Genomic DNA, 23,921 nt, shown 5'->3' on the forward strand with positions numbered 1-23,921 from the left:
GAAAACCTTCCTGAAGATTATCCAACACAATATATATTTTCAAGAGTCAACTACTGGAAAAAGAAATAAAGTATGTCAAAAACCCAGAAGTTTAAAAGTCAGATTGCACTTAAACGCATTTCCTTTTTTTGCAGTTGAATCGATTGTGGAATCAATTCGTGACCTTTCTTTTGCAGGTTAATCAATTATGGAATCGATCCATCTTGAGTCCTAATTCTCGTAAGCTTCCAGATTGATTATGGAATTGATTTGTCATCAATGCTAAATGATCCATAGAGCTCCATAATCGGTTAAGGAATCAATTCTTCACCATTCAAATTTCAAAAAGCTAAGAAATGAGCCAAACTTCACACATGACTTGGTCTATTAATTCTTCATCAGATATGTCTTGATCTTCTAATCTGAAGAATGCTTCATTATACTTTAGTAAGCCTGGGTCTCAATTTAAGAATAATCTTCAATTGAATCGGCTAAATAGAATTAAAATAACCATAAATCGGAACCCATAATTTAGACAAAATAGCACAAAATCCTATGGACCAACGTCGATCCCCATATCTTTTGTTAAAATCCACCTACTCTCCACCTACTTCACCCACTTAAACCTACTCCACTAAACCTAACCCACTACACCACTACCACCTCACCTACTCCACTAAACCTAACCCACTACACCACTACCACCTCCACTTCACCTACTCCTTACCTACTACACACTCACCCTCTTCTATATATAGGAATCATGAATCATTGTAATAGATATCAATACAACAATCAATAATACTATCAATTTATTTTAAATAAAAAAACATCAATCAATAATACATAAATTTTTACATGGTATCAGAGCAAGGTTAAGACCTTAGTATTTCTCGCTTCACCGGCGGGCGGCAACCTCGCCTTGGCCGCCCGCCGGACCTCAACCTATTCCGCTTATTTTCTACACATACCTTGACTTCTTCAACATTTTCTTACACCCCTCCTCCGCTATGTCGGCGACGACACCCGCATCATCGTCTAGCCTCTATCGCCGTTCACCTCGCCTCTCACATATCCGTGGTTGTACTCTTACTCGTCGTTGTCGTTGGCGTTTCTGGCGCTGCTTTTCTGCTCGTCACTGCTGTTTTTTTTCCCGATTTGCTCTCTCTCTCTTAGCCATGGATTTGGGTGTGGGGTGTAGAGCTGTGGCTCTGTTGTTGGTAGCCATGTTTGCTGGCTTGAAGGTTTCAATGGCAGCAGTGTACAAGGTTGGGGACTCCGCTGGTTGAACCATCATTGGGAATATTGATTACAAGGCCTGGGCTGCTTCCAAGACGTTTCATGTTGGAGATGTCATCATTTTTGAATACAATTTTCAATGTCACGTGTTGCAAGTGCCCCACAAAGAATACCAAGCCTGCAGAAGTGTAAGACAGTAACATGCATCTTCACATACAGCTTGGGTAATGTGTAACTATCAAAAGCACAAGCTTCTTGGACATCCCTCTCTCTCTCTCTCCATGGACCCAACATCATCATCATGCACCCACTCTATCTCCCTCTCTCTCATCTTTTCCCACTTTCAAACCCACTTTAATCATATCTCTCCTTTCTCTTAATTTATTTCATCCACGTTCTTTCACCCTTTTCTTTTATTTTAATATATATATATATATATATTTTTTATTATAATATATTTTCCCTATCCCTTGTTAGTAAGCATCACCCGTTTTCCATTCTCTTATTATTATTTATTTTATATTCCACCAAAAAAAAAAAAAAAAAAATCACACTGCTGTTTTTCTTATCACCCATCCACAAATATTTTTCTCTATTTTCTTTATCCATTATTTTCTTTTATTTTATTTTTCTTATTAAACAAAACAACACCACAAAATAACACCAACAACATTTCACAACCTTGTCATTTTATTCATATCAGGGGATCAACCCCGATCACACTTTTACATCAAAAAAAAAAAAAAAAAAAAAAAAAAAAAAAAAAAACCCACACAAACAAAAACAAAACTACCACACCCACAGTGGAATTTTTCTTCTCTACGCAGCCGCCGGTCTTTTCTTCTTGCCTCCGTCCTGGGTGGTCCTTGCCGGTGTTGCCTCCGTGCTTCCTAGACCACCAAGCAAGTTGCCTCCTCCCTGCTCCTCCACTACAGAATATGGCGGACCTCCAAAACGGAACATCACGGTGGCCTTCCGCTTCAGCTCCTTATTTTCCGCCTTTAGCACACTTATCTCTGCTCGCGCATCCTTATACATGCGTTGGAGCAGAGCCAGCTGGGAGTTTAACTGCTGCACCTCATTTGCCCTACTCTGCAGCCGGTTCGACAAGTTTGTAACCGCAGTCATGGTTTCCACACATGACTTCAATGTATACTGATTGGCTTCCACATCCGACTGCACTGCCATTCTTTGCTCCACAGACCGCATTGGAAAGTTCAACGGAGCAAACTCCGGGGCGCTTGGTTGAGGTTCCAGTGCCACCGCACCAGTTCTCTCTCTTGTTGACTCGTTGAGGTCGGGAAAGAGGGTGAGCAGACCGCGGGACGACGAAGCCATTTTCTGGGCAACAGCGTGTTACAGAATATTACCGAGTTTCTCTCTCCGACAACGAAGAGTTTGTTTTTCAGAGTTTTTTCTCAGTTTCTTGTCTCAGCCTCTGCCTCAGCCTCCGCCTCCGTCTTGGTTAAATAGCCGGGGCAGCCACGCGTATCGCGCGCCACTTGACGCTAGACGACAAACGGGCGCGCCAGCCAAGGCACTCACGTGCCTCGCCATCATATCTGGCACACCTTTTTATGGATTGGGCACGTCTTTTGATGGCACGCCTTTTTATGGATTGGGCACGCCTTTTGATGGCACGCCTTTTTATGGATTGGGCACACCTTTTGAGGGTGCAACTTTTTAAGGGTCCGACAAGACTCTGTAAACTGTCCCGACATTGATTCCGGTTAGCTCCTTCATGGGTCCGACAAGACTCTGTAAACTGTCCCGACATTGATTCCGGTTAGCTCCTTTATGGGTCCGACAAGACTCTGTAAACTGTCCCGACATTGATTCCGGTTAGTTTCTACAAGGGTCCAGCAAGACTCTGTAAACTGTCACAACAACTGTCACAACATTGTCTGCTACTACGGTCCGACATGACCCCATAAACTGTCTTCTACATCGGTCTGACACCGCCATCCAGTGTCCTCTACACCGTTATGACACCACCATACAGTGTCCTCTACATGGTTATGACACCCCCATACAGTGTCCTGTACAACGTTATGACACCACCATCCAGTGTCTCACCAATGGTCTGACACGACCATACAGTGTCTCTTATCCTCTTTTATTTTTATGTATTTTCTTGTTTTGTTACTCTCTCCAAATTCAAGTTGGTTAGTTCCTATCCCCCTTGAGTTTGCGGGGGGCTGTTAAAATCCACCTACTCTCCACCTACTTCACCCACTTGAACCTACTCCACTAAACCTAACCCACTACACCACTACCACCTCACCTACTCCACTAAACCTAACCCACTACACCACTACCACCTCCACTTCACCTACTCCTTACCTACTACACACTCACCCTCTTCTATATATAGGAATCATGAATCATTGTAATAGATATCAATACAACAATCAATAATACTATCAATTTATTTTAAATCAAAAAACATCAATCAATAATACATAAATTTTTACATCTTTCTAATAAAAATGCATGTCTAGATCAAGAATAGCTCCCAATGCATTACAAATAAGGCCTAAAAAGTGCATAAATATGTCATTAATTAGTACTACTTGATTGAGGTACTTCGAAGGGAAGGGTGTTTTGGGATGTGTGCCTTCGTCAGCCGGTGCAGGAATGGGAGGTTGGTCAACTAGTGGATCTATTGGGATTGTTGTATGGGGTGCGAATTGGAGGGGAGGGGGAGGATGGTATGGTGTGGCGGGGAAAGGTGGCCAAGCATGTGTTCTCCGTTTCATCTTTTTATTCTGCACTGGTAAGGGGTGTGCCTACGTGCTTCCCATGGAAGAATGTGTGGATTGTGGGTGCTCCGTCCAAAGTTGTTTTCTTTGTGTGGATGGCGGTGTTAGATAGCATCTTGACACTCAATAATCTTATTTGGTACCTTCACGTGTTGGTAAATTGGTGTTGTATGTGTTGAGGGATGCAAAATCTATTTCTCATCTCCTTCTTCATTGTCCCGTAGCATGTTAGTTGTGGGTCCTCATTTTTGCTATTTTTGGTTTGGCCCGGGTTCAGCACAGGACTGTTGTGGATGTGCTCCGTAGTTGGCTAGGGGGGCAGGTTGGTAAGCATTGCTGGAAAGCTTGATCTCTTGCACCCATGTGTCTGATGTGGCTTATTTGTTTAGAACAGAATCGAAGGATTTTCTAGGAGAGGAAGAGCCAGTGGTTCGGTTGAAGTATAGGTTCTTGGGAATTTTGTATAGTTGGGTTTTGGGGAGAGTGGATCCGGATGTGTTTTCCTTTCTAGATTTTTTTGGACTCTTTTTCTGTCTAGAGGGTGGTGATTGGGGTGTTCTCTTTTGTATTTATCTTGATGTTTTTTCTGTAATAAAATGTCTTTATGTATCAAAAAAAAATCTCTCTTGTTTTGTTTGATGATAATTCTTCCGGAGTTGCAGACTTCCACTGTCAGCTTTTATACGTGCTTCATATCAGTCCTCTAGTGAATATCTTGTTATGGATGATATCAGGAGTAGAAGCATCATTCTGGTGCATTGGTCTTTTCCAACAACTTTATTGTTGAAATCAATGAAATCGTGGGGCTGTTGTGGATACCTGTGGGATCTGAAGATTCTGAGTGACTATAAATCTGTTTGTTCCTTGATTTGTTCAAAGATATTGCAAAGTGAAGTTCTTTTGTGATGAGTTAGATAATGCTTTAATGGTGACTTAGTTGACTTGATTCAAGAGCATGAGTTAAAAAATGTGATGGTTATCTGAACAAAAATTTATCAAGGTTTTAGGGTTTCAAAAGGTATGCAGATTGGTTAGATATTGGAGTTGAAGACAGTGGTGGGGTTGGAAGTAGTAGTCATGGAGGTTTGGTCAGAGAAGATGATGAAGACGAGAGAAGGAAAACAATCCTTTGGGACTGTTTGGTTACAAATATAAGAGGAAAGGCATTGTGAAATAGACTAAGGGAAATATGATATTGGAGCGGTAAAATAGTTGTCATTTTGTTGATAAATCTGATGGTGAAAGTCAGTCATTTTAGTAACCTTAGGGGAGGTATCTGTCATTTTCAATAACCTTAGGGAAGTCACTATAATTTACCATATAATAAATAATAAATTATGACTTCATATTGACGTCATTGTTTGATGTTGGTTGAACCCGTGATTGACCCTGTTAGCCATGACCCAGTCTTTCTCTAGAGGCATTGCCACCTAAGAAGCACGGACATGAACACATGACAGGACACCGACACTCCGACACAAAAATTCTCAAAAATTTTTGGACACGTCACATGGAGCACATAAACAAGATATATAATTTTATATATTTATTATATATCATGTATAAGGATAAATAATTATTATATGTCATGTATGATGTATATGAATATTTAATTCAAAGATAATAATTTTTAAAGCCTAAAGGAGGAGAATATGTATAAATTTACATTGTTTTTTTTTTTTTTGGTCATTAGATTCCAAGTTATTTTATTTAAACTTGTTATGTGCTTCTTGTGTGTAAAGTGTCGGGAAATGTCTGAGTCGTGCTGTGTCGGTGTCACACCACCACCCCATCTCTCTCTCTCTCTCTCTCTCTCTCTCAACTTATCTATTTAAATTAACTCCACCATGAAGCCTGTATAAAATTCAGCCAATCAACAATTATTATGATTCACAACTAATGGGGTGGGTTTACTGATGGTTGTAGTGATAGAGTTGATGGGATATGTGGTGATGGTTGTTGGGGTGAAGGGGGTATAGTTAGTGGTGGGTGGTGACGATTGTGCTGGTTTGGCCATCTGTCAGCTTGAACACTTGTGCACACATGATATATGTATATAAATATATGCACAGATGCACACAGATGCACACATAGATCTAACCATTGCAATGGTAGTGTACACACATCGTTTGAGGAATTTGCATGGGGAGGTTGGTCTATTTGATTTTAGAGAGAGAATATATGGAAAGAGGTTTTGTATATGTATATATAGAGAGAGAGATGGGTGTTTACATGAGTTCAATAGATTTTTATATTGCTACATATATCCATTTTGCATAATTTATTTGTTTAATGGGTTCTTCATAATCTTTATTAAATTTTCTTAACTAAGTTTATCTTTGGTAATGATATTAAGTTTGAGATAGAGGTCAGCACAACATTCCATTGAGATAACTTATTAACTTGGGGCACTTGGATCACCATATTTAGTGTTGAAAATTGAAAAATAAATGTGTAAGGCACAAATAGTTGGTTACTTGAAAATAAATATTCCGTCAAGAGAATGATGGAATGTTTGTTCAAGAGAGAGACCTGTGTATTTGTTGAGTTCAAGAGTGAACTCAAATGAAGGTGGTTTGCAATCGACCCACTAAAACCCATGAAATACTGTTTCCCTCTAATTTTGAGTGTAGTAAGCTCTTTCTTGTTCATCAAAACTGCTCCAGGATATTATTTGGTTAGAAATATCTTTTTTACGTTATTAAGGATGATAGCAGTGCATTTGTTATTAACTGTTTGCTTTGCATTTCTTGTTCAGTTTTAATTGGTTTTGGAAAATGTTCATATATATGTGAATGTGCATCTTTTTTCTTTTTCTTTTTTATTGGGATGGATCAATGTGTGTGCATCTTTGCATGTAACCTTACATAATTTGGCAATATATGTGTCTGCCTGTGGCAGTTTGGTAACCTTGAGAAGAAAAATAAATGAAAGGTAACAGTACACAGGGTTCGGGGTGTGGAGGGACTAGGGAGAGTGATCAATAATTGTATATTTCCTTTTCACATGGAGGATATATTTCCTTTTCACATGGAGGGACTAGGGAGAGTGATCAATAATTGTATATTTCCTTTTCACATGGAGGATATATTTTGCAGGAAAGTCAAAATGGAGCAAAATGAGACAGGATGCCAAGTTCCTCCAGATGCTCCCATGCTTTGCGTCAATAACTGCGGATTTTTTGGAAGTGCAGCAACCATGAACCTGTGTTCCAAGTGCCACAAGGACTTGATGTTGAAGCAACAACAGACTAAACTTGCTGCATCGTCTATTGGGAGTATTGCAAATGGTGGGTCTGGCAGCCCTGGGAAGGAGCCTGATTCTGCCATAACAACTGTTCATGTAGATGCTGGTTCATCAGATTCCATGATTGTTTCAATGCAAGCGTCTCATGAATCATTACTAAATGAGAATAATGTGATAGTTAAAGAAGTTCCACCAAACAGGTGCAGCGCTTGCAGGAAGCGTGTTGGCTTAACTGGTTTCAATTGCCGATGTGGTAACCTCTTCTGTGCAGTTCATCGCTACTCTGACAAACATGACTGCCCCTTCGACTATCGGTCTGCTGCTCAGGATGCTATAGCCAAAGCCAACCCTGTTGTGAAGGCTGAAAAGCTTGATAAGCTCTAGGAGAGGAGTCTTATCTTGGACTAAAAACTTCGTATCAACTGCAGTATTCTTGTTGGTCAGTTCTCTTGTTAGGTGTCCCTATAATTGGTATAATGTTTCAAGGTATGAAAGTTGGGGCATCTCTCTACCCGGAACAACTTTGTGTTCTTGTTTGTTGGCGAGGATGTATCATTTGGCTTCAGTGTGCAGCAGCAGTAGTACTTGTTTGTTTGTGCTGGTTTGATGGATATTTCAGTGGTTAGTTTTTACTTTTTACTCTTTTACTTTTCTCAACTGGTATCTGTATTTTGATAAACTTACATGTAGTCAGTTTATGCAGAATTCAAATGACATAAATCATCTATGAATGAATAGTTATTTACACCTCGTAAGCTATTATGGTTAGAAAATAAGTGGTTCAGGTGGAATCAGAACTATACTTGCTATATTTTCTTTTTTATGATTCAGATTTAGTTCTTCTTGATGGAATGGTAGTCACAATAACGATGTAGAAAAAGTGTGATTTTATTTTTTTGGGGGGTTTAAAAAAAATATATTCTCTGATGAAACAAGATTGGATTACATCTTACATAATTGTATTTTTTATTTTTTCTTTTTAACTACATTGTACTTCAAACTAATGCAATGATAAAATGATCCATTTTTGTCGGACTGGCTAGTTCTTAATGGCTGTTACGTGGTTGTCAAGAAGATACAACAAATCTTGCTTGTTTTCTATGTGAAAAATGTTTGGTAGCTCGAATTTGTGTGGTCCAAATAGTTCAAATGTATTAAAACGTTGTTTTACACCCAAAATGATATCGTTTTGAGACATTCAAGTCATTCGGGTCATGAAAATTAAGGCTTCCAAGCATTGTTGTTTCTATACATCTTTATAGCAATCAAATGAATCATGTCTGATAGATTTGAATCCAAAAGTAATTTATGGCCTATTTGGTATGGTTTTGATTTTTTTTTTAATTTTTTTAATTTATAGAGAAAAAAAAAAATTTGTAACACTATTTTTGTAGTTTCCTTGAATTTGCACACTAGTAATGTACGGCCTTACGAATTTGCAATTTCCTTGATGCCAAAACTTGGCTGCTTGTTGGGTTGGGTACACCATGCTCAACCTCAACCTCAACCTCATCCATTGTATATTTGCATTCCAAGAAGCAACTTTGGCATTTATACTTGACCAAAGATCCGACCCTTAAAAAATTTGAGAAATAAGGAACGTGAGGATGGGGATGGGAAAAATTAAAAAAAAAATAATGAAAATGGTTGGATTGACTTGTCCATTGGACTTTTTCATGGAAAATAAGTCAATTGATGGCTAAAGTGGACCTTTTTTTGTTTTGACGGAAATTGAGTTTGCCAAACAATTAAGATTTTCTTTTTTTTTTTAATTAAAAAAAAAGAGCAAAATTAACTTTTTTAAGTCAATAAGTGGCCTTTTAAGATCAGCCCAAAGAAAGTAATTTTGAATTTTACCTATATGTTTGCCTAATTATGGGAGTACACAACATTGTCTCAGTTACACATCTACCTTGTCTAAAAAACAAAGGATAAGATGGTCATGTGTCCTACAATTAGGAGCGGACGTTACAAGGAGCTTTTATTTACACACCACACTTTGTCTTAGTTCATACCATTTGTGTCGTTCGAACATTTGTGGTATGCAAATAGAACCTGCCCCACATCACGCGCCTTATGATTGAATTTACTAGATAATTTTTCCTAAAATTTGAGTCTTTTGCCTCACTTTTTGTTGTAGACATGTGTTTGATGTACTTGTTAAAAGAAGACAACATTGAAGATTTGAGTGAAAAATGAAGAGATTCAAAGGACTGCATAATAAAGCAAAAATTAACATCATGTTGTGTGTCCATTAGTGATATTTTGCCACGTTGTTGAATTTTCTATAACCAATTGGGTACATGATAAATAGTAATTGGTTGGGCACATCATGCTAGTATAGATAATTAGATGGTCAAGTCTTTGAGAGTGGAGAGTGATGCCCAAGCTAACCAATTTCAAAATTGAAGTCAAACTCGATTTGATTTGACCCTAGAGTCGATATCCTTTTCAATTTCAAATTTATCTGATTAACCACAAGGATGGCTTGTGGTGTGATGTTCTGAGAAGGAAATATTTAAACAAAACTTCTTTCCTTGATTGGAAGAAAGGGAGAAATGCCTCCCACTTATGGAGAGGCATCATGAGCACCAAAGATATCTTAAGGAAGTGTGTGAAATGAGATGTGGGTGATAGCAAATCTATGAATGCTTGGAAAGATTGGTGGTGTAGGAACAGATCTTTTGAGGAAACTATCTCCTGCACTAATCATATCAGTCAAAGTGATGCTCCTAATATTACCAATGTGAGAGAATAGTTAGGGGAAGATGGGAACTGGGATGAAAACTTTGTGATTTGTAACTTTCCCCTTCCCTTGGCTGCTCTGATTTTGAAATCACCACCTCCTGGAAATCATGATATGGACACTCCTCTATGGAAGGGGTCTCCTGATGGAGCCTTTACTGTATCCTCAGTGTATAAGTTCATTTTGGGGAACAATGGAAGAGAGGAGGATTGCAATTGGGCGTGGAAATTGAGATTACCACAGAAACTTAAAGGTTTCTTATGGACCGTGCTTCATGGCTTACCAATCAAATAAGATTGAAGATAGACTTGACTAATGACCCTCAATGTCCTAGTTGTTGTGTGGTTGAGGATATTAATCACTTGTTTAGAGATTGCTACAGGGCCAAAGAAGTGTGCCTTACTATTTGTAATAAACAGTGGTACATAGACATGATGTGGAGATCTTGGATAGATTGGCTCCAAAGTAATGCTAAAAGCAAAAAAACACTTTAATGACTACCTCTCTTGGTATACTATTTTTGTTGTTGCCTTATGGAAGATATGGAAAAAACAGGAATGCTTTTGTGTTTGAAGGAAAATTTGCTAGTAACCAAGAGAGTGGTAAATTCATTTCGTGATTACTCTAGAGAAATCCATCAAGCTTTCCTCCATTCTGTACCTAACCCCAGACCTTCCTATAGACTAATCAATTGTTGTTTACCACCTACAGGAAGATTGAAGCTTAATACAGATGGCAGTAGAAAATCAGGAGGAGATGGAGGGTTTGGAGGGCTGATCCGGGATAAGAGAGGAGCTTGGGTGTGTAGCTACTTGTGATGACCAAACATATTCATGCATCATGCTTACTTAATTGTCTATGCATTCAAATCATGTATTCGATACTTGAGTAATATTAGGCTTGTTAGTATTGAGAAGGAGAAGGGATTGGAAAGTATGTATAGGACTTGTATGTTTTGTGCCTAGAGTTAGGGGATGATTTGAAACTTGATTTGAAAACTTTAGGATAAGGCTATGCCTTAAGTGAGAAGCTTAAAGACCTTAGTCTAAACAATCTTGACCATTTCATGCTATTTGCTATTTGCTAATTAGGATTAGTAATAATTAACTAAGATTAGGATAAGATTAAGTTAGTTGATTTTGAACTTGATTAATTAAGCCTAAGCAAGGGAATTAAGTTAGTCAAGGGAGTTATGCCTTTGCCTTAGCCACACGAAATAAACCTTGAGTACACAAATCAAACAAAAAGGAAAATATGTTGGAAGTTGAGAGAACAAACGAGAGAGGAAGAGAAGAAAGGGACAAAAGAGAAGGAAATGAGAAAAGAGAAGTGCTCAAGAGATTCAATCAAAAATCAACCAAGAAGGGTTCTAAGGTGAGATTTCTGCCTAAAACATGTAGTAGACTCCTTTAACATCATGAATCATGAAAAAGTTAGGATGATGAACTAGGGAGAAAGCTTAGGATTCTCAATCTTTTGTATTGGTTTTCGAGGTTTTGGATGTCCTTGCACTATTCTTTTCACATGTTTTCTTGCTTTCCTATGATTTCACAAATTGATTTTGAGTTTTGGAAGTAAAATGATGAAAAACCATGAAAGTTCTCATACAAACTTGAAATATGCTTCAAACCTTGAAAATAAGTAAAGATTTGATGTATTTGATTTAGGAAATAATCATATTTGTATACTTACATGATCTTAGACTTAGCATATCATGTTTATGGATTGAAATTGTAGGAAATCAAGTTAGAAGACCTTAGAACAACATGGACAGGACAAATTCGCGAACTGCAAAATTCTGTTCTGCAGATCACCGTTCGAGCAGTTGAAAGACCACTCGAGCGGACAACCCCAAAACCTATGTGAGTCGGTTAACCGCTTGAGCGGTAAAAGTGTCGCTCGAGTGCACTTTAGCAACTCCCAAAATCTAGTTTTGTAGGCCTGAACTTCTGGGAGGTATCCATTCACCACTCGAGTGATGAAATGACCACTCGAGCAGACTGGCGATTTCAGCACATTTTCACACTTTGTTCCACTTGTTTTCCTTCTTTTCTTGGGACACCTTTAGGTATGTTTTAGCACCTAAACATAAGGATAACATAATTAGAAACCCACTTGAGTTATGCTTGAATAGAAAAGAGAATTAAAGTCTAATTATATGATCAATTGACATAGGAAATGTACAAATTGTTCAAATGCTTCAATTTTTTGTTCTTGTCTTGTATAGGTCAAGCTTGAGGACGTTTAAACCCTTGTTCGTGGAGCCAAATGTGAGTAGTAGCATGGTAAATTTATGTTCTTTAAAATTATGATTCGAAATGCAAACATATGGTATGTTTATGGGAGTTAATTATTGATTTGCTATGAATGAACATCATATACTTTTGTATCATGTATGAAGGATGGCATCTTGGAACTTGTTTATTATTGGGAATCATACCAGTAGCCTCTTGCTATTTGAGCTCTACTACCAGTTGTAGCTTCTTGACTCTTGATTTGAAGTGCTTTGAGAATGTTCATCATTGTATATATGTTGCAAGTGATACTTGTTTTGCTTGAAAAGCTATCTTATGTTCAACATGATTGTGTGCTTGGTTTTAATAAAGCTTGATGGTGTTCATTCATTTAGCACTTTACTATATTGCTATTCATTGAGCTTTAGCTCACCCCTCTCTCCTATATATATGTAGTTGATGTCAAGGATCCAGTTGTGGATGAGAGACCATGCTAGAAGTCTTTTTCCTTTCTTTTTCTACTTTTAGGAGTTAGAGTTTATGGACGAAGATCTTGTATATCAGCTTTTGCTTGTACTTTCCTTTTGGATGTCAAGCTTGTAAAGTTTAAAGATAATAAACAAAGTTGCTTGTTTGTATCATATAATTTATGCACAGGCTCTAGATGGACTCTTGGTAATTAATGGACAATGATGTTTTTCTACATAAGCCCCAAAGTTTTAGTCCAACCTTGTCTTGTCTTGTTAAGCCTTTGGTAGTCAGACACTACTGGCCAACCATAACTACTATCCTGTTTGGGGTGGGATGGGGTCATGACACTACTATGGCAAATTATAACTAGGAACAAGCCTTGAAGCTAAACTATAGGCTCTGTACAAAGGCCTATCAGTCATACTCCAAAAAGGCCTAAATAATGTGATCATTGAAACAGATGCAGCTTAGGTGTTGCAATTGATGAAGGAAGAAACAGGGGACAAATACCCCTTCAATAATTTGGTAGAGGATGCCAAGATCCTACTTATAGGATGTCAATGCACTGTCCAACATGTTTGGAAAGAAGGGAATCTTTGTGCTGATGCATTGTCCAAGTTTTGTGCTGAACAACCTAAAGACATGATGGTTATGAATGAACCACTAGCTGAAATTAGAAGTCTTCTTGTTGCAGACATGATAGAAATATCTAGGGAACGTTCTTAGTCCCTTGTTGGGATGTCCTGGGTCTTGGGGCTTGAATAGTATTGTGTAGTATGGTAGTATGTATTTCTTTCGGTGTTTTGTTTACCGTATCAAGTCGTTGAGATTCCTTTTCTACTCCTACTTAACCTCTCTTAACTTTTCCGAGTTGAAATTTTTGAATTTTGGGCTTTGGAGCTTGTTTCGAATTACAAAATCAAACTCTGGATTTCTGGCCAAAATTGCTAGTGCAGAATTGGGAACTGCCCAAGCGAATCATCACAGAATCTTTTGGGTTTTCTAGGCAGAAGCGGACTTTGGGTGAATTTTCTAGGCAACTCTCTGGAGGAAAATGCCCCTGAGGCAAAAATTTCTGCTTGTGCGGATTGGAATTTTTGCTCTTGCGGAATTGAAACCGCTCATGCAGATTTCGGTGCGTCTATCTTGAAATTCGTGCTCTTTTCTTCAAAAGTAATGCCAAAAATATTTTTTGCACAGATTTTCACCTCTCTATACTCATCTTTTCTCTCCCTTTTTCTCTACAAGCACACCTAAATCCAACTTCTCTCTAAGATTTAACTCAAATCTTCAAGAGTATGAGGGGGTTTTTTACATCAAGTCGAAGAGGGCGACGAGGGCTACATTTGTTACTGATTGGATCGTGTTTTCGTCCACTTTGAGCTCTAGGATTTTCTTCCTCTTCATTTATATATATATGCTTTCACAAGTTTATGCATGTTTTGAGTATTTGGTCATGTTTAGATCATGGTTTTGGGTTGTTGAACCCTAGATGATTGTATAAGTAGAGCTTCTCTAATTTTCCCAAACTTTTGAGAATATAAGTTATGTTCTAAAGTGTGGGTGTTGTTTTGGAAAAATCTTTTCAAAAATGGAACAAAAACCTTGTTTTGGTGGAAACCCAAGAATTTGGGAATTTTGGAAAAAAGTTGAGGTATTGTGAAATTTATGCTTCATAAATTGTTATGTGAAGAAATGATGGAGAAATTCCTATGGTTGTATCCAATGAGAGAATTTCATGGGGGAAATGAGAATAGTTGATTTTAAAACTTATCGTTGGTTTGTCTTGGAAAACCAAGTTTAGAAAATGATGTTTAACTTGTGAAAAATATATGAATGTCGATATTGTTACTTTATCTCTTGGAAATATATATTGATGTCATATTGACAAGAGATGTGGAATTTAATCGCAATAGAGGATTGTGTGGATGAATTAAGAAATTAAGAAATTTTAAGGCATTGATATAGAAATACATTGCATTGGCACTTTATTTCATTATCATCACCTGTCGAATTGGTATTGTTGAGATTATTAAATAGAACTTTATTATTGCATTGGACATTGCATCGCCATTCCATTTTATCATTAATTCAATTCATTTTGAATCTTGCATTGGAAAAGTATTGTTTTGAGAAAGGAAATTGTTTTGTGAAACAATATCATATTGATTTGTTTTTGGGATAAATATGTTGGTAAGTCCAGATAGGGGGTGTAGTTGGTATTGGTTAAGTTGGCCTGAGTATCTATGGTGAAAGACCGAAAACACGCGTAGAGGAGGTATCCCGTGCCTTCCGGTTAGCAACCAGTAAAGTGGGGATTGGTAGTGCTTGTTATGCCTACTTGCAGACACCAACTTAGGGATTATCTGAGTTGTATTTACAGCCCCTTCGAACTACATTAAAATCATTTAATTGTTAAATTCTCAAATTGTATTATGCACAAAGGTTTCAAAAGATAGAGATATATGTTTTTAAATGCATTCATCTCAAGAGATTGTATAAAATATGAATAGGTTGTTAAGATTTTCCTACTAGGATTTGTGCTTATCCTATAGGATTTTATGTAGGAAAGGATGTGGTGATCCCACCTAGTTAGAGGCATGGAATATATTTTGAAAGCACAAGGCTCTTTTCTTTTCTTGTAATTATTTTTGACTAGCCAAGGGCTTTATATGTATGGGTTCGAAAACCACTTTTGAGTAATCGGGCTTAAGCCTTGGAATTTGTAGCCCTTGAGGGTATTAATTTGTACTTGACTAATTGTACCACATGATTCATATTCTAAGAATATAGAATATATATATATATATATATATATTCGCATGTGGAATATCATTTGTAAATCTCTTGATGACTAATGAATACAAATGTTGGAGATTTGATGATGATGTCAATATTGAGGCTTTATTTCCGTTTATATTAAATAATGGAAGTTTTTGAGTTGGAATTCAAGATAATGTAATTGGAAGTTGATGAATCTATATTGTGTTGATTTCCAAGGGCTTGACAACATGGTATCAGAGCTATTTGAATACTTAAGGCTTGAGGGAAGTGATTTTTCCACAATGGGTTCATTTCGCTTGATTAAGAGATGTTCCATACTTTAGGTGTTATGTGATAACATGCTTACATGACTAGATGGGTATGGGATTGAACTTTTGGGATGTGGTTTGCGCCTATTAAATTCCTTGAGGTCTTATTAGAAGGGTACTTGATCAATATTCATTCTATTAAGAATTCTTAGTATTTTGTGGGACAAATTTCATCGTAAAGGAGTAATCTGTATGTGTTTATGTGACTAAGTGCTTATGTGGAGTAAAACTAAGTGTTTTTATGATATGGAAATGTAAAGAATTGTGTGATACGACGTGTGAGATAAGTTACGAGCACATTTGAGTTTGTGTGCTAAATTGTTTACTTTTATCCTTAATTAGGATAATTAGGATGTCAGGAAGAGGTCAAGCACGTGGTGGTAGAGGCGGGCAGCGTGGTAGGCCTCGCCAAGGTGTGTATGAAGTACCGGTCCATGAGGTTCCAGTGCAAGAGCAAGGGTTCGGCCAAGCTAATGCGACTGAGCAAGCAGACCAAGCTAATGTGGTCTAGCAAATGGGGCAATCAGGAGTCCCTGAACAAGCGAGTCAAGCCACAATGGGTACCCTAGCCCGAGATATGGCAGGGGCTTTGAGAGAGTCGATGAACATCTTGAGGGCGGAGAACTAAGCCCGAGAAAACGCCATAGAGTCAAGGGTGAGTTTTCTTACTAGGGAGTTTTTGCGGGCCAAGCTGGATGCGTTTCACGATGGCCCCAAGCCCAAGAAGGTGGATGGGTGGCTCGAGCAAACGGTGAAGACATTTGAGATGCTTCACGTTGAAGATAGTGAGCTAAGGGTGACTCTAGCAAGTTACTATCTCAAAGGGGATACGGGCCAATGATGGAAGTACGCCAATAATGAAAGTACGATAATGTTAAATATATATATATATATATATATTCGTATGTGGAATATCATTTGTAAATCTCTTGATGACTAATGAATACAAATGTTGGAGATTTGATGATGATGTCAATATTGAGGCTTTATTTCCATTTACATTAAATAATGGAAGTTTTTGAGTTGGAATTCAAGATGATGTAATTGGAAGTTGATGAATCTATATTGTGTTAATTTTAAGGGCTTGACACTTGTTGTTGTTTTATTTCCAATGTAACCCCCCTCCCTAAAAAATAAAAATAAATAAAAATAAAAAAATAAAAAATTCAATTTAGATATGACCTTAGGCTTGAATTCAGGTATAAGTGATTTCGGAGGAGTTTATTATTTAACTTCCAAACTTGCCTCAAGCTTGAATTCATAATCAACATCAAGTTCAAATTCATCTTCTATCTCATACTTGATTTTAGGATCAATTCTATAGTTAGAATCAAGCTTGACTTCAAGACTTCAATTCCAGGCTCGATCTCAAATTCAATCTCTGGCACAATCTTTACTTCGATTTCAAGCTCGAATTGAAGATCAATTTCAAAGATGAATTTCAGGTCAGAGCTCTAGGTAAAAAACCTGCCCCTCGAGTTCAAGTTGTTGAATAATGAAGCCTAGAAAAAACCTTCGAGGAACAGAATGTTTGGTTTACGAGGATTCAGCTATGAGGAAATCCCTAGTGTACTAAATTGTGCAACAGTTGGCGTCAAATGAGTTAACAACCTTTCTTCAAACAAAGCTACCATTCGGTTGCTAGCCTTGGTAAACTTGCTTTGACCTTCTTTTATCTCGTTTTCAGGCTTGATCTCATCTTCCATTTTAGTCTCAATTTCAAGGTTGAATTCAAGATCGATTTCAAGTTCGATCTCTGGTTTGATTTCATATAACCTCAAGGTAGAGAATCTACCCTTTTTGTGTTGAAATGAAGTCTTCATATTGTCCCCTTGTGTATTGGATAGGTGGTTCACTAGGCCTGCCACTTTGAAATTTTGAAAATGCCTTTCATCCTCTTTACAAGATTGAATACGTTAGGCTTAAAACTCTATATAGCATGACTCTAGTTTATCACAATGGAGCTACTTGAGTTCTAGATCCAAGCGATTAATATCATTATCAAGCCATTAAATTACATCAATCAAACAACTCTTTTTTTCATGCAATCATTCGAAATCCAGCATGAAAAGTGATGGATATAAGGCCATAAGTTAGCATTTGTTCCTACCAAAACGATAAATTTTTTATTCAAGCTTGTAAATCTTATCACAGTGCCATTACATCACCAAATTAAAGCATTCAATTCAAAATGAAGAATTGACATAATGAATAACTCAACGCAACAAACAAATGTATATTCACCTGAGAGTCCCCTTGGGTGTGCCAAAAATATTTTCCTTTAAAAAAGAAAACACAAATTTGGCAAATGTATAGTAATGATTGGGTTCGTGGATGTTCCAGGATCAAGTGTGATTCAAATGTGATTGAGAGCGATGCACTCATAGCTGACTTCTAATCAATCGGATTGTGCGTGGTTGAACGAAAAATCACTTCTTTTTTTTTTTTCTCCTTATTTCTTTCTTTCTTCTTTTTCTCTTCTTTTTTAAAGAGGACTTCTCAATTTACTCAGGCGATGGAGAAAGATAATCTAGACAAACAAAGAAAACATTACAATTGTAGAAATAATAAAGATTACAACTCTGAAATATGTTGAAAACTACTTCTAAATAGTAGAAAACTAAGCTACTGATTCTAAGCTAAGGATGAACGAATTGGGCCATGGATAATTAGAATTGAAAGACATGTAAACAATTCCATTGATGAATAGTAACATTTCACATATCTAAATAGTAGTGAAAAGCTATTGATGAGCTAAGGAAACTAAGCTACAGAAGTTTTAAAAAATTATTATAATAATAATAAATAAATAAATAAAGTTGTTGTAGCCACGAAACTATGAAGATAAAGGCATTTGTCCAAATTAAAATAATGTTGGTGGTTTTGGAACTAAGCTACGATAATTAAGATATTGAAGCTATGAAAATGATAGAGGGGCCAAAGTGAATTGCTTGAATGTTGAATTCATGTTTGTGGTGCTGGTCTTTTTATGCCTTCAATTCTCATATATATAGTTGTTGCGAGTAGTTTATCTAGTCCTAAATCTACTCATGCATGTTCAACCAAATACTACCACATATCTCATGCTGCATCTCGATTTTATAAATATGAGCTTGTAGACGTGCCCGAACGTCCCGGCTCCGTACGACGAATGACGCGAAATCCATTTTGTTCTTTAGCTACTACAGTTCGGACTCAATGTCACGGTTCTGAATCTAATCTTTGCAAAGTGCAATGCAAGACCGATAAATCACCAAAGAGTCCAAATCCGACAAATCATTTTGGAAAATTGATTTTTATAAAGAAGTGCCAAACATGGACTGCTTTGCCAGATACAGAGTCGCCACCTAAATATTTTGTTTTTGGAAAATTTAGGAAATCCTGACTCGTGCCTAAGGCCACATGTCCATCATCACTAAAGTTGCATCGGCTCAGGAGCTTGGGTACGAGAGGGGAAGGTCATGCAATGAGCACCCCCGCTCGCTCGATAAAAAAGATCGGCCTTTACTAAGCATGATATCTTGTTTTTGAAAACACATGTGTTCTTATTTCGGTTTATTAATCTATCATTACTACGTGATGCGCACAACATACAAGTATAGACTAGATCGCCTAATTTGGAACAAAACATCTCATGTTTGTTTGAAAATGGTTTGAAGGTGCTACTCGCAAGTAAGCTAAGACGTGGATTTGCCACCCTAAAGTGGGCTTAGAAAACATGATTTTGCCACTCTCAAGTGGGCTTAAAACTTGCATTTCAATGAATTGTTCCAATTCAAGCAATCCAACCTCACCCACAGGCATTCAGGCAGTTATATCATTTAAGCAAATAGCCTCATGGCAAGCATGCTGTCATGGCAATCAATAACACATGCAAGATGCTAAAGCACAAACACTTACAGTGCACTCCGAACCAGAACAACAACTAGTTAATAATCAATGCATGATCCTAGCTATGTTAAGATGCCTAATGCAACACATACAAAAATGCAACTAAAATAGGCTCGGCTATTCTAAGATGGCATATGAAATGAAACTTGATAACATGTTATTGAACACGTATTCAAGTAAAATGTATTGAAATACAATGCAGTTTGTATGATGCGCCCAGTCCGGTGCATGCAAGACAGATGAATGAATGCAAACATGCAAGCATAAAGATGCTAATCAAAACATGACCTATAACTAACCATCGTAAGCGGTTAAGTAAAAGGGAGAAAAACGTGGGGTTGGAAGACATTCACACACTCATGCACACTTATTACAAAATTTGCCCTCTCGACGGAGGGTCCGAATGAATAATACAAGCTATCTATGCTAAGCTATTCTAACTAATCTAATAATCTAATTAGACTAATTATTACAACACCGAATTGAAAATTAGGCACGCTAAGCTAATCAAGGATTTACAACAATGAATTAAATTAGCTAACACATTAACTAATTAATTACAAATTAACTAACTATACAAAGCAGTTAAAACGGCCTCGAGAAGAGGGGCATATGCATGCTCGGTCGGCTTCGCTTGGAAATCCGTTGTCATGCCTCATGTTGCCTCTGTTTGCACACTTCTGCACCTCTGAAAATTATGCCAACTTCTGTGATGCTTCTGAACCACCTCATGGACACTCGGAGAGGTCATCGGCCAAGAGAGGTAGCCATTGGCCAGTGGACATCGACCAAATATGAGGCTATCGGCCAAACATTTCTAGCCGATCGGCCATCTCTTCCTGCAGACTGCTCCTTTTGCTGTAGCAGAGTACAAACAAAGGCATGGCAATATGCAAGAAAATGTTGTGTAACTACACCCCTTATCATGTTTGAAACTCAAAGGAGTGTAGTGCTCGACTCTCGAGCCATCAATCACGCATTTCGATGCATGATGGCCAAAGAGGCTGAGTCGCACAATTCAATGTGAATGAAATGCACAAAAACACATAAGGGACCTTAACCTCTATCATGTTTGATCAAGAGCCAACGCATGCACACACAATGCAATGCAGCAAGCATGCAAAATCATGCAATGCAACAAGCATGCAACAACATGAAATGCACTAAGCATGTATCAACTGTGAAGCCCCTGAAAAATGTTTTCCCTTTAAAAAAACCTAATGTTTAAATTATTTGCTTAAAGCCCCTCAGTTACTAGAATTATTTCGAATCTTGTCGATTAGCATTTTTTTTTATCAAAACAGGAATATCTTAACTTGACCATTCATTTCCAACTAGTGGTCCATTCAATTTTCCAAATAATGGTCCATTCAATTCCAACTAGTGTCCATTCATTTTCCAACTAGTGGTCTATTAAATTTTCCAAATAATGGTCCATTCAATTCCAACTAGCGTCCATTCATTTTCCAACTAATGATCCATTCAATTCCAACTAGTGGGCTTTAATGACAAGTAAATTCTAACTTGTCCTTTCAATTCCAACTAGTGGGCTTTTATGCCTTGTTACACCAAGTTTGCCTATAAATTGAGCTCACTTCTCAACTTCTTTCTATGGTTCTTCCCATATCTCTCTCCATTTGTTATATAGATTTTGAGTTTAGATTAAGAATGTTTAAAGTGAGAATAAGCATTTTCATAAAGGAGGAAAGTTGTAGATTTTGTGAAATCTTACATACCTTATGGCTTAGAATTTGGAGATCCATGGAGAAATATCAAGATTTGAGTATTGGCGACGGAGGACATTGATTTGAGGTAATTTGGAAAGTATAAAATACAACAGGAATAACAAGGCTCAGATAGAAAATAAATTAACAGAGATTCGGCAATTACACATCCGATTAGATTCGATAATCAAACAATTTACCAAATTGCACAAACAAGTCAACTCGACATATGATAATTTATCCAGAACCAAATACCCTGTCCTACTCGGTACATGACCAATGACCGGCCTCACCCACCTCACCCAAGCACAAACGCTTATCTGGGCTATTGGTCCAAGCTATTGGCAAGGTCTACTCGATCCATGTATGGAGCATTTTCACGTCATTTAGCCAGACAAATCAACATTAACTACACATAACAACTTCATAGAATTTATCAAATGACCAGAGTACTCAAACGTGTCAACAGACAATGATTCACAGGATTTATCAAATGATCACAATAATTAAGAAGATTACAAATTGAAAGTATTTAACATAACTCTTTGTAAAGAGATTTAGAGGAAACATATTGTATACCACCCAAATTACCTCAAATCAATCTCCCCCGTTGCCAATACTCAAATCTCGATATTTCTCCATGGATCTCCAAATTCTAAGCCATAAGATATGTAAGGTTTCACAAAATCTACAACTTTCCTCCTTTATGAAAATGCTTACTCTCACTTTAAACATTCCTAATCTAAACTCAAAATCTATATAACAAATGGAGAGAGATATGGGAAGAACCATAGAAAGAAGTTGAGAGGTGAGCTCAATTTATAGGCAAACTTGGTGTAACATGGCATAAAAGCCCACTAGTTGGAATTGAAAGGACAAGTTAGAATTTACTTGTCATTAAAGCCCACTAGTTGGAATTGAATGGATCACTAGTTGGAAAATGAATGGACGCTAGTTGGAATTGAATGGATCATTATTTGGAAAATTTAATGGACCACTAGTTGGAAAATGAATGGACACTAGTTGGAATTGAATGGACCATTATTTGGAAAATTGAATGGACCACTAGTTGGAATTGAATGGTCAAGTTAAGATATTCCTGTTTCGATAAAAAAATGCTAATCGACAAAATTCGAAATAATTCTAGTAACTGAGGGGCTTTAAGCAAATAATTTAAACATTAGGTTTTTTTAAAGGGAAAACATTTTTTAGGGGCTTCACAACCTATCCCCCTTAAAACAATTTCGTCCCCGAAATTCAACTACATACTACCTTCGAAAAGCTCGGGGTTTCACAATCTATCCCCCTTAAACAAATTTCGTCCTCGAAATTAACAATCTCTTATACTCCAAAGTTTAATAACTACAAACTCTTTAGATAACACGCTTTCGTTACGCACTCTGATATAAACAACCATTTTTTTTTTTTGCAAATATCAATCATGTTTTTTTTTTACCTCAAATACTGAACCCAATTATTAATCACCCAATAGATCCCATGTAATACCGAATTAATTTATTTTTCAGGCATGGAGCAAATTTAGTGGTGGTTGGAGTTGAAGCATCTAGAGAGATTGTTTGAGTTGGAGATTCTTTTAGTCCACAACTATATATTATTTTTGGAGATTTGTATAATTTAGGTTTTGGAGACATTTGAGTTAATTATTTGTGGAGATGATTTGTATATTTGGGATTATGAGTTATCTGCGATTATAAATTTGAGGTTGATTTGATTTATTAACGAGGTTGACTTGATTTATTAACGACCCGGAAGTCGGGGCGCTACATCAACAATGCAAGCAACAAGCATGCAAAACACAATGCAACCCAAACATGCAAGCATGATGCAATGTAACAATATTTGAACAACATGCAAATTGGACTTAAACTAAAATGGACAGACCTCAATCATGCTCAAATCAATGGCCAAAATGATGAAATGATGGCATGAAATGCAAAACAAAGCATTCACATGTAATGGCCTATCACTTAGGCATAAGAGCACAACTCTCAAGAGTGCTCAAAGAGTGACAAAAGTGGAAGTGTAACAACACTATAAGCTTTGAAATCACGCATGGAATGATGCCAAATCAACCAAACAATGCAAGTATGGCATGCAAGAAAGCTCAAAGCTTCAAGCTAGCATAGGCATTTGCACTAAAGCTATGCAAAACATGAAGCAAATGGCCTAAGCAAACCAAAACAGTCTTAAAGCATACCAAAGTGAGTCTAAAACATGCATGGACCAAAGCCAAAACAAGTCAACATGAAAGGCATAAGGCATGATGCAAGTAAGGCCAACAAAGGGGACTGCACTACACCTATCAAAACCAAACATGGCATGACTTTGACAACAAAAAATAGAGATGCATCATGGTAAAACAAGACCAAAAATACATTGAAATGATAGCCCAAAGGCCTAAGCATAGAGGCATACACAATGACCCACTCTTAAGGTATAAAACACCAAACCTCCTAAGCATTAAAAGAGGGACAAAGACAAGTGTATGACCATGAAACATGCACTAAAATAACATT

The 23,921-nt window shown here is 37.2% G+C and overlaps 1 protein-coding gene across 2 annotated transcripts in view; it reads left to right on the forward strand.

Annotated features, from left to right (window-relative positions):
• LOC114311306 (zinc finger A20 and AN1 domain-containing stress-associated protein 8) overlaps positions 1–7,973 on the forward strand; it is a 32,308-nt gene extending 24,335 nt beyond the window's left edge. Inside the window, exons 3-4 of one of the 2 annotated variants that reach the window (XM_082869134.1) lie at positions 177–219; positions 7,079–7,973. In XM_082869134.1, the coding sequence (XP_082725260.1) occupies positions 7,089–7,610 (522 nt within the window). In that variant the 5' untranslated portion in view covers positions 177–219; positions 7,079–7,088 and the 3' untranslated portion in view covers positions 7,611–7,973. The remainder of the gene's footprint in view (positions 1–176; positions 220–7,078) is intronic. The other variant, XM_028257425.2, reaches the window with a different exon arrangement.
• The last annotated feature ends 15,948 nt before the right edge of the window (positions 7,974–23,921 follow it).

This window comes from Camellia sinensis, chromosome 5 (assembly GCF_055761805.1).
Source record: "Camellia sinensis isolate YWXY chromosome 5, ASM5576180v1, whole genome shotgun sequence".
Classification (NCBI taxonomy): Eukaryota; Viridiplantae; Streptophyta; class Magnoliopsida; order Ericales; family Theaceae; genus Camellia; species Camellia sinensis.